This window comes from Paramormyrops kingsleyae, chromosome 8, assembly GCF_048594095.1.
Source record: "Paramormyrops kingsleyae isolate MSU_618 chromosome 8, PKINGS_0.4, whole genome shotgun sequence".
Lineage (NCBI taxonomy): Eukaryota > Metazoa > Chordata > Actinopteri > Osteoglossiformes > Mormyridae > Paramormyrops > Paramormyrops kingsleyae.
In genome coordinates this window covers 17,670,352-17,681,811 of record NC_132804.1, presented here as the reverse complement: position 1 = coordinate 17,681,811, position 11,460 = coordinate 17,670,352, and the positions used below count along the sequence as shown (strand labels likewise).

The 11,460-nt window shown below is 40.6% G+C and overlaps 1 protein-coding gene across 3 annotated transcripts; it reads right to left on the bottom strand.

Annotated features, from left to right (window-relative positions):
- Nucleotides 1–2,749: 2,749 nt before the first annotated feature.
- Nucleotides 2,750–9,569, bottom strand: copz1 (COPI coat complex subunit zeta 1). Of its 3 annotated transcripts, none has more exons than XM_023831836.2 (9): nt 9,459–9,569; nt 8,534–8,602; nt 8,097–8,178; nt 7,908–7,999; nt 7,765–7,820; nt 7,603–7,680; nt 7,335–7,386; nt 6,351–6,389; nt 2,750–3,880 (listed from the first exon to the last, which is right to left on the bottom strand). In XM_023831836.2, the coding sequence occupies exons 1-9, from the start codon at nt 9,474–9,476 to the stop codon at nt 3,833–3,835; spliced, it is 534 nt and encodes a 177-aa protein (XP_023687604.1). In that variant the 5' UTR covers nt 9,477–9,569; the 3' UTR covers nt 2,750–3,832. The 3 variants fall into 3 exon arrangements, with proteins under 3 accessions (XP_023687604.1, XP_023687592.1, XP_023687584.1); XM_023831824.2 differs by having other exon boundaries at nt 9,410–9,465; XM_023831816.2 differs by lacking the exon at nt 9,459–9,569 and adding an exon at nt 9,237–9,386.
- Between the last annotated feature and the right edge of the window lie 1,891 nt (nt 9,570–11,460).

Sequence of the window (11,460 nt, the reverse complement as noted above, 5' to 3'; positions counted from 1 at the left end):
TCTCTTTCTCTCTCTCTCTCTCTTTCTCTTTTCCCTCCCTCCTCCCTTCATGACGCCAAGTCCAAGCATACCAACCTTCCCTCAGGAACAGGAGTTTTATGACTGCAACCTGACACCGCTTCTGTGTTCCATCAGCGAGGGGGCTGTAACTCACTTCAAAGCTATGCAACAGCGAATCACAGTGCACCAATAAATTTGCCTGTCAGACTTCCACCAATGGGAGAGCAGCATTAATTCACAGCTGTCAGCTTGGCGGCCAGTGGTGGGGCGATGGCAGTAAATCTGTCAGGAGCAGTCCTGTTAATGGGCGGTGGGTTACTGCTGGGGAATCCATGGTGAGGGTAGCTGGGGGGGGGGGGGGGGGGGGGGAAGGGCGAGAAAGAGAGAGAGGTTTCAAAATGAAAAACATTTCAACAAATATCGTGGCGTTCTTTCTTCTTTGAGTGTCAAAATTGCCAAACATGCAGTTTGGAGCCAATAGTCACACAAAATTTATTAATCGAACAAGACCAAACATGACCACAAAAAAAAAACAAAGTCACACAAAAGCCTCACAGCTGCTGTGAAAACAGACGTGAAGAAAGCACAAATACATTAATATAAGTAATTAATATAACCCTTATTTATTCAGCTTTGCATCCACCCCCAGAGACACAAATCCATATAAATACACTAATCCAGACGCTTTTCATTACCACCATTTTCAGGATTTGACTGTAATGTTACCTAGAACTTTCTCACAAATTTATATATTATAAGCGTTTATTTACTGCCCTGAAAAGTGTGCTTCAATTGGGCGTCTGTGATTTTGAGGAAAGAATTCATATCTATATATATATATGTTTGTCTGTGTAGACAGACACACTTTTGATTAGATTACTAATAAATAAATGACGACTCCAATCCTGGCTCAAAACAGATTCCACTGACGCATTCTTTAATTTCATGAAGAATACCCTGAATCTGTCATGCTATTAGAAAATGGCACTTTTCTTTTCATGATATCTCTTACGGATGAGGCATTATACCTTTTTACGTTTCGTCTTATTACAGCAACGTCTGCACCATCGTATTTCGAGACCAACAAACCAAAGTAACCAGTGGTAGAGGGCGCTGAATGCGACAATAATTTTTTCTTTTTATTTAACGCAAAGGCACTGATGTCTCCTGGCGATAGTCCTGAGTTATTGCCCAGGGGGAGAAAAAGTGAGCCATGTTGGTGTTGTTTTTGGCCCCCTAAGCGCCGGGGCTGAAATGGCTTTCTGTTCTGCGAGAATCCATAAATGGCAGCAATGAGGGCGACCACGGCAATAAAACACGGCGAGCGGCTAAGAGATGCTGCGTGTCCCCGATGACTGGCCCGACACATCCATCTCGTAAAGCCGTGCCCTTACCAGTCCTGTCACCGCACAGTCCCATTCCGTTGTACCCCAAAAAGTCGCCTCTCGGTTTAAATCTAAAAATTATGGAATAAAACGACCCGGAGTAAACAAGGGCCAGAACTGCTTTAACAATCTTGTTTGCCCAGCTCCCATGAAATAGAAATCCCAACCGTATGGCAAACTGCCGCTGCACGACTTTTATTATTACTTTTCTTTGGCTCTCTCATCCTGTGACATCAGCTGAAATACGCCCGCTTGCAGTCATAGCTCTAAATTTGTTGCATGTAACAAAAGATTAACTGCGCAACGTCTGCACTCAATGAATCTTCTGAGGCCAGGCCTATGACCTTTGCATATATGCAAACATGGAAGAACATAACGCCATACACACAATTGCATGCACGCCTGCGCGCGCACACATACACACACTTAGGGACCCTTATTGATTATGGACAGAAAATGTCACTGAAAGGTAACGCGACGAAACAGACAGTTATGTAAAGAGAGTACTCTCAAATTATAGTAATTTATGACTATTGCGTACACGTTCTCTCACACACTCAATGTACACACTCGCCAGTTGCATCATTCCAGCCCACATGCGCTGACACTTTTACAGCGTGTCAGACCACAGAATTCCGGACCATTATACCGATTATTGTATAGTTAATATAAATTACCTTCTAATGGGTGGGTCACAGTAATTAGCGAATTAAAATGATGTCGGGCATTCTGCGGAAGAATATGAGTGACTTACATAACCAACACACGTTTTTAATTTTAAGGTTTCATCTTGACACGCCGAAGCAGCCTGAAGCGAACACACGCTGAACAGCTAAAACAGTTCTTCTAGCAAGCTGCCAATTGCTCTTGAAATTTAACAACGGGTTTGATAAACAAATATTGTCTCCTCCGGCAAAATCTACAAGCCCAAGCACGCAGACAATGCTAGAATTACGAAAAGGACATGAAGGGGGAAAACTTTCAACAACATTGCAGAAGGTTTGTATATTTTTACATTACTCCTGAAATTAAAAAATGTTAGCATATAAATCAAAGGCAATTGGGAGGATATTTATAATTATTTCTGTATTACCTGGGTACCTTATCACACAGTCACACCGTTTATAATGTAGTTTTAGGCGTATGTATACTTTAACATTTGCTAAATATGTAGAAATTCTTGCTGTCTACCAGTAGATGGAGCCATTACCTGTTAAACGTAACGCCATTACCGCGCTTGCGTAAAGACCTCGACAAAACATACAGATACTAACGAAAAAAATACAAAAACATGCATATGAACTATAGTCAACTACTTGTACTTCGATAGATAATTTAAAACGTGGGAATGAAAACAAATTAGAAACAGAGAACAAATGTTTTATTTCATCCCTAAGTTATCCCCAGTCAGCAATTCAAATTCAACAGGTAATTTTCTTCTCAGTGCATTTATCAAGAGCATTGCAAAGAGCATTTTATTAAATCACACAAATAATTCAACTTTGGACAGAAAGACCCTGTAAGTTCAATGAATTGTGGGGCCACATCTAAACACTTAATGCTGGTCCAGTGTCGTTCCAGTAACCACCAACAGACCTGCATTACACTGGTATTAAAATAGCATAAAGCTCATGATTAACAATGCAGATCATGGGCCCAAACTCAAGCCCGGAGACCCTACAGATTTCAGATGTAATGTGTTAGCTGAGGTGATGACATTGTCATTTATAGTCAAATAGTTTAAAAATGTCCCAGCAAATGTTCAAGAACGTCAACGAAACAAAGAGGCAGTGCTATCAAAAAGCTAGTATTTCTGAATGCAGCCAGAGTATTTAAATGCCACTGCCTTCTTAATGCACATGCATCAGAAAACGTTCTCACATATCCAATGTCAGTGGGCAGCAGGCAGCTGTCGCGCAGCAAAGAAAGCCGCTAGCGGTTTGTATCACTGACATAACGCAAAGACTGAGGTGAGTATACAGACATGCAGAGGACTATCTGAAAGCCAGTATTCACTCTTAACAATGGACCATAGAAGCACACCTCCTGCAAGCTGCCAGGAAGGATTATATATTTTTTCCCTTCTTCACAAAAAAATCTGCCAAAAGACAAAAACCCAAAAAGGGGTTTTTAAATCGGGACTGTATGTACTTGTCAGGGGAAAGGCCGGGTAGCTCACATGTAAGTTTCAATTAAACGTTCTGTTTATGTTGGTACTAAAAAGAACATATGAAGAATGAATCCAGCATGAATGAGTTGTGTAAATACAAGGAGGTGGGGGAAAAAAAAACAGGGTCCCTTGATAATTCTGACTGGTGGAACAATCAGATGATTCAGTGCAGTTATTGGAGGTACAACACAGACGGCAAAAGTAGAAATGGAATTGAGAGAGGTCTCAGAGGACAAGGCCTCCGCTTTCCACATTTTCCTGATTTCCCGGAGCTGCCCTATCGCAAAAGGGACCACTTGATCTGCTCCTTTGCCGACTGAAGCACCTGGAAAGAGAGAGAAAATTATTTCAATGACTTGGAAAGTATGAAACAAACACGGAACCAGCACACTTAGAGATCAAGTACCTCAGACGTCAGCAGTGATACTCATTCATTTAAATCATGAATAGTCAGCTACAAATAATTTTTTCAGAGAAAATTCAAGGACAATCAAACAAAGAAGGTGTTTAGATAACCTCCAGAACTCTCCTACTATTTGGTTATGAAATAGAGGAAAAGTGTCAGTTATATCTTTTGAGGAAACCTATCACAATTCAGGACAGGATACCAAAGATGGAATAGTAACTCAACTAATTTTTCCAACCCAAAAGTGAACTTAGGGTGCTTTTCCACCACACCAAGTACCAAACTTTTGGTACTTTCACTTTTCCATTGACTTTTTAGTACCAGTACCAAAAGTGCTAAACCAGCTGGGGTACTTCTTTGGTACTTTGGGGTGGGAATTGAAACGCTTTCTTTGTCGATTGGTTATGCAAATAGCCTGCTGCTGAAACACAACACAAACAGTTACAGACTCAGAAAACGATAAAGTTAAAATAACTGTGATCCGGTCAGAAAAACAGATACAGCAAAATGATCGCGATGGCATGACAAGAAATTTAAAAAGTATTTTGTTTAATATAACAGACTATGGTAAAATATACTAGGATCCTAGTGATGTGTTTTTGTTGTAAATATAGCGATGTCATTTTGCTGCAATAAATATTAGGGTATTCGTAAAAAAAAAAAAAATTTTTAACCCCTCACGCAATGAGAGTAAGAAAAAGCCTGATTTTAATATAGCTGACGATGTAAGAACTGTATGTGTTTAACATGCGATGTTGGTATTAATATTGCACATCATCCAGCCCTATAAGATACTACAGTAATTTTTCGATTTTAGTACAAAATACCACAACTTGAGTTGTGATGTCACTTGGCGCCGGTACCAGTTTTTACGGCAGTGGAAAACCAACAACTTGAAGTACTGTAATTTTAGTACTTTATCAAAGTACCAAAAGTACAGTACCTGGTGCAGTGGTGCAAAAGCACCCTTAGACAGCATGGCGCAGAGCGAAGGGTGAAAGTTAACTAGCTATAAAGAAGTTATATCTACAGCACGTTAAATGCCTTGCAAATGAAACCATCATTGATCAATTGCGGCAGCTCACGGATGGTGGCAACTGCACGTGGCTACCCGGCACTGCTGCACCATTAGCGATCACGCTCCACATCCAATAGTGGGAAATTAATTATTAAGACATTGTAAATCAGCTATAGGCCTCCTCTGTGCTTATGTGGCATTTAACCCTGCAGTGCCAGAAAACAGCTGCAGCTCCATCTGCATAGCGGCCAGTAAACTAAAACACGAGCCAGAGATATCAGTTCCTCAAAAACTCGATCAACCTGTGGCCTGCACTACGAAGCGGGGTTACTGGCTTATTGGGGTAACTTGTCAGATTTAAGGTAGTCTGGGCAAAATGTAAGGGAACGAATAAGTCAATTTAAACTGTGGTACCTTAAATCCGACAAGTTACCCCGATAAGCCAGTAACCCCGCTTCGTAGTACAAGCCACAGATCAATAAATCAAAAGACCCATCTATTCTCTATCTGCTCATCCTGGTCAGGGTTGTGAGTGGGCTTGAAACCTATGCCAGAAACATAGGGCACAAGAGTAGACTACAGGACATTAAAATTCTGGATACTATAGATCATTCAGACATATTAGCAACCTGAAACACCACATAGTCATTAAGAAGCAAAGAACTGAACAATCTCCAGCTCTGCAGAAAACATGCTTTTTATACGTTCTTTCATGGAGGGTCCTACATGACAGACACAGGACAGGATTAAGGCTAAAACATTTGTCATACCAAAATGGTTCAGTAGTCACAAAATTCTATTTAAATAACATCAACCTAAAGCAGGACATTAAGCAATGGCATTTCCTGGTCAGTTATGTGACATCATGTCAATAGATTTCAGAGCTCCAATATGGAAATCATTACAATTTAGAGTTACAATAACAATTTACGTTCACAATTGCCTATTTTTTAAGCTCACAGGTCACTGAAAACAATATTCAGAATGACTCTCGTCTTTGTTTCAACGTCATGTTAATGCCACATGTTGCTGAGTCTATTGAAAAAATCCAAGGCTACTCATTAGTGAAAACTACTCATTAATGAAAAATAAGTGCTACTCATTAGAGAAACTTATGAAAAATTGTTAGAAGAATACTGTTACATATCAACAAGTTTTAAATGAAGAATAATCAAAGGGCAGGACAAAAACAAGTATATTCAATTTTAATTATTTAACACTTAGTATTCAATATGAAGTATTGGACTGTACTGTCAAGTAAGACATCTAAAATAGCTGCCAACCAACCAGGCAAAGGTAACATCAGTGACAATCCCCTCATGACTTGGGGTGGAGGAAAAGGAGCCACAGCAGAAGTTAAGGTGTACTGACCTGGGTGACCGTCTGTTCAGTCAAAGGAACATCATCACCCTAGTGGGGGAAAAAAAAGAAGTTGTAATTCGAAGTCCTTCCCTCATGGGCACACTGGAGACAGTGTCAGCTTTTAAAAATTTAACAAATGATGCGTTTCCATCAACACGGTGCTGGAGCCAGTGCTGGGCTTTTTCCCAAACTGGAACTGGTTCCGCACGTTTCCACTGCAAAAAAAAAAAACAAAGGCCTGGGCCAGAAATAATGGCTCCAGCACGGCACTACAGAAAAGCTGGTCTCAGATTTTGGAACTGTAACATCAGCAAAAGTGGGACGGGCTGTCGCGTCCAAACCATCCACAAACCCGGAAAGTTCAATCAACAATAAATATACTTTGCCAGTGCCAGCAGTGAAACAACTTGCCAGCTTATTAGCAGAATAATGTTACATAATTTTTTAAATTTTGTGGAAAAAGAAAGATCGATCTGCTGGATAGAATTAATAATAAATTAATTAAAAATAAATATAATATTGTGGTGCTCAAGTGATGAACAGATCATGAGGCAGACAGCAAAGTTTAATTTTTTAGCAGGCTCTTATTGTGAGATCCTTAAGAGGACAGTGATACAGCATAAACTCACTCACTCACATACACTCACACACACACACACACACACACACACACAGGGGAGAAATACAGTCTTTAAGGAGACAAAAGTGGATGAAGGCAAGAGACAGAGTGCAGTGAGTCATACTCTGAAAACTGAGACTTAAAGGCTCATTTTTTCGGTTCAGCGGGTTAGAAAAACTTAAAATCCAAAACAGATCAAAATAAATCCAAAATAATGGAATTCATATGAACCTTTACTTCACTCTCACTTTTGCAACATTTCCATTTTGTTCATTTTTTGAAACCGATAGAAATGCAGGCAAGATCTCATACAGCACCAAGCAAGACCCAGCACTGGCTCCATGTTGGTGGAGACAAGGCAGAAGAGAGCTTACCCTCAGGGCCACGCGATGCACCACCTGTAGGGGGTCACTCTCCAAGATCACTCTGGGGGGTCACAGAATATCACGTTACCTTTCAGCTTGTCCAACAGTGTTTCTGTGCTACTACAAAACTGGGGAAATTTAAACATCTCAGGCAGTTTAGTTATGGGGGGGCCTTATTAGTTAGGGGGGGGGGCCTCTTCAGCCACATCAGGACCGAGGAAATATTTAGCTGAAAGCTGGTGTCTGCGGTGCCAGTGGCATATCGAGAAGCACTTACCCTCCATCCACGATTTCATCGACAGCAAGGAAAAGTCCTTCCATATTCTCCAGAAGAGCTCTCTTCTCTACGTTTTTCCTGAATATTGACAGGCGAAAAAAACATGCTTACTTAATGAAACAATGCAAAAATATGTTTAACATATACAGGGTGATATCTTACCGCAACATTTGACTGAGAGAGTCAAACAGGCAGTTCAGAACGGACATCAGCATCAACTAGAAGGGGAAATGGACAGATCATTAAAATTACTTACTGGGGGAAATAAATAGGATGATTACAAAGGTATTTACACACAGAATTACCTCATTCTCATGCGAGCTCCCAATTACATAAAAGTATAGATCAATATTGCTCTTGTAGACCACTGTTAGTCCCTCAAGCAGAGCAATCTCACCTACAAAGGTGGAGAATGGATAGAGAATTTATTAAGGATTAATACATGACAAACAAACATGTGCTATACTTTGAAAAAGAAAAAAAAAAAGTCTCACTGTCTGTGCGGTGGGTCTTGTTGAAAATGTTCTTCTCAAAAGCTTTCTGTTCTTTCACCGTGGGGTACGTCTCATCGTAATACTGCAGGGAAAATGCTGATAAGCAATGGGGGTTCTGGGGTTATAGCAGAGCATGAACAAATTGAACAAGTTTAAACTGTCCACCTCACTTAACATGAGCCATCTTATGCATAAATTTCAAATAACCATCCATCCACCCATCTGCCCTGGACAAAGTCACAAGGAGGCCTGGAGCCCTTCCCAGGCAGCACGATCACAGGATACGTGCAATTTAGAGAAACCAATTAATCTCTGTCTCGTGATTGTGGGACAAAAATGGAGTATGAAGAGGAAACAACCTGTGTTGATTTCTGTGCTCACTGTAACTGATCCTATTCCCCTGTGTTCAACATGGTGCTTCACTGAAATGGTATTACCTTTGCATAGAGTCTCTCCCCATCATTGTCCAGTATGAGGACAGCCTTCACCGTGTACAAAGAGGGCTCCTGTCAGACAAAACAAAATGCAGTCAACGGATGCAGTCCCCCAACGCCTATGCCGGGGCTCTATGCTGTACCACAGGGGGCCGCTGCAAGCCCTGGCCGTGACCCCGAGGACTTCGCCGCAGCCAAGCTCCCAAGACAAAGTTCTGTGATGCACTGACCTCCCGGGAGCCACAGCCCGTGTATAACAGAACTTCACCTCAGAGGCTGCCTCAGCGGGTCACTTCTCTGCTGAGAAGCGCAAACAGGGACCAGAAACTCAAATGCATCTCAGCTGACCGATACATATAAGTGGCAGGACATTAAAAGGATGGAAACCAAAAAAGAAGGATAAGTATCACGTGATGTCCAAGACACTGCCTTACATACACATCTCCCCTTGGGTTCATGCTAGGACATTAAAAGAGTAAAAGCAGCCTGTTATTTTCACAAATAAAAATCCGTGACCATACTGAGGGAGAGAATGACATCGCAATATTTCCCAATTATATTTCAATAAATACCAATTGGGGAATACGGTGGTACAAAAACTTTCTGAAACGAACAAAACGAATTAATTATCAAGTATTCAGTCGCCTGTCTCTATATTTCATTTCACAGTAGACACAAGAACACAAAATCTCGTGTAAACTACCACCTTCACCCGTAGTCGCCTGTCCGTCGCCCATTCCCGACTACACCTTCTGTATAATACCGGGACCGGCATGTTTAGGAAGGCCTTACGCTTCAGACTGGCTCACATTTCGCAGACGAGCTTACTTCTGCACCATGTACCACGAAAACCGTGACTACTCGTACATATATACACACCACAAGATCCCCGTCAACCCCGCAACACATGATATCTGTATTACAGTACCAGAATAATCGCGTCCATTTCTTCTTTCCAGTCGACGTGGATGTAGTAAGAAAAGCATCTCCCATTGGCTGTCAGCACACGTTCGTCAAAACATTTCCCCTGCTGAATGGCTACGGGAGAACCAATCAGAGCTGCACATTTCCGGGTGCCGCTGGCCCGCCTACTATTTGTAAGGTAAGTGGCAAGACTACCTCAGATTTGCCAAAAAGGAAGAAAAATTACTGGCGTATTTTTAGTTTTTATTTGACATGTCTCCCTCGTTTTAACATTCAACATATTTAACGGAATCTGTTAGGAATCATGTTTAAGGTTAAAAAAACTAATTTATTGAGAATAAAGACACACTGCCCAACTTTCTGAGCCAGAGTAGATAAGATAAAAAGTCACGATTAATTAAGTGCACATGGTTTTAGCAACATTAACAACTGTTCTATTAGCGTCCTATTTACTCAAATTGCTCTCACAATGTGTCCTTATAATTACTCTCAGTGTAAATTCCCTATACACATAATGTGTTAACATTAAAGTTTAAAATACTTCATTGAAAAAGAAACTTCTCTACCAGTGAGGTTGCCGTAAAATGGATATTTGTTGGAGGGCAAAGTAGGTGGTGAAATCAGGCGGTTCACCATAAACGTTAATCTGTCATAAGCGGTGAGGTCCTGTTTGGCGGGGGTGCCGAGCCCCCCATAGGGTCAAATCATACAATATAGCCTCTGGTCTAACATGCCGCTATGTAATCTGTTGGAAAAAAGGACAACATACTCCAATAGCGCTTTATAAAAAGATGAAAATGCACGTTTTTAAGTGGTTAAAAAAATACACGGTCAATTGTCATATGGTCAGATTTACCTTTTCCCTGTCCTTAGTAAGCTTACAAATTTATACGTAGTCTGTACTCAGGATGAAGTGTTGTGGTGGCTCTCCTGTAGCGACGATTGCATGAATTTCTTAACAGGCAATAAAGTAACTGGCAAAATAACACTAAAACATATTTTGAGTGATCAAATAGAAATCAGTTCAATTAGAAATCAGTTTTGACCCCTAGAACAATTTCCTCAGCAATGAGGGCTTATCAGGTAGACCCTTGTTTCCTCAGTGTGACGTTAGGTGATAAATATGGACATCTCCCAGATGCACTTGCTGATTACAAACTTAAGTTTGAGCTTTATGTTCTCAAATTATAGAATGTCTGAAGATGCAGAACAAAACACGGAAGTACTATACAGTCACCTGACATTTGCTCAGCTTCTCATACAGATGTTATTACTGCATTCTTTTAAATATAAAATGGTTTGGCACCATTGAAGAATAAAATATATTTTTAGCACCCATATATTTTATTTTTTTATATATATATATATATATATATAAATAAATAATGATGCATGTATTAAACGGCTATTTTAAACTCTGAACGTCCTGTAATATAGCAGTGAAAACTGTTGCAATCTGTTATTTGAGCAGCAAAGGTGTCAGTATTGAATGCCAACACCCTTCAGTTGGATTCATAAACACTAGTGATCTCTGAGTAGAGCTGGGCGTATTTGGAGCCTGTCAGCACCTGCTTTGTTCACCCTGGGGAACGTTTAGATGATTTTACCCCTACTGCCTATCAGAGATCCATCTGCTGGATTTTTATTTTTTAATATAGCTGGAGTAGTAAAGCATGAGGTTTCCTGGTACAGGACAACACTAGAAAAAAAATTGTCCATGGAGGTAACAAAAAAAATTATGTAAGGATAAGACCAAGCATCCCAAAAACCATAAAGCTTCGTGAAGCCAATATTCAGATGTTCGACTCAGTTTTACTGACAGTGTGACTAAGTGGGACATGGTGATGTAAGTGCATGATATTTACAGCACGGCTTTCCTCCAAAGGGACGTGTATTTCAGTCCTTCCTGATCTGTTTAACAACTACTTTTTCATGCAGATGTGAACACAGAGCACAAGTGTTACTGCCAGGAAGACAATCCAAAGCCCTGACATTTAACAACACAA

Coding starts and splice junctions, on each gene's coding strand:
- copz1 (XM_023831816.2), bottom strand. CDS start 9,305: ATGCCGGTCCCGGTATTATACAGAAGGTGTAGTCGGGAATGGGCGACG. Junction 8,603..9,236: donor ACAGGCGACTACGGGTGAAG/GTGGTAGTTTAC, acceptor TTTGTCTGACAG/GAGCCCTCTTTGTACACGGT. Junction 7,821..7,907: donor GGAGCTCGCATGAGAATGAG/GTAATTCTGTGT, acceptor TTCCCCTTCTAG/TTGATGCTGATGTCCGTTCT.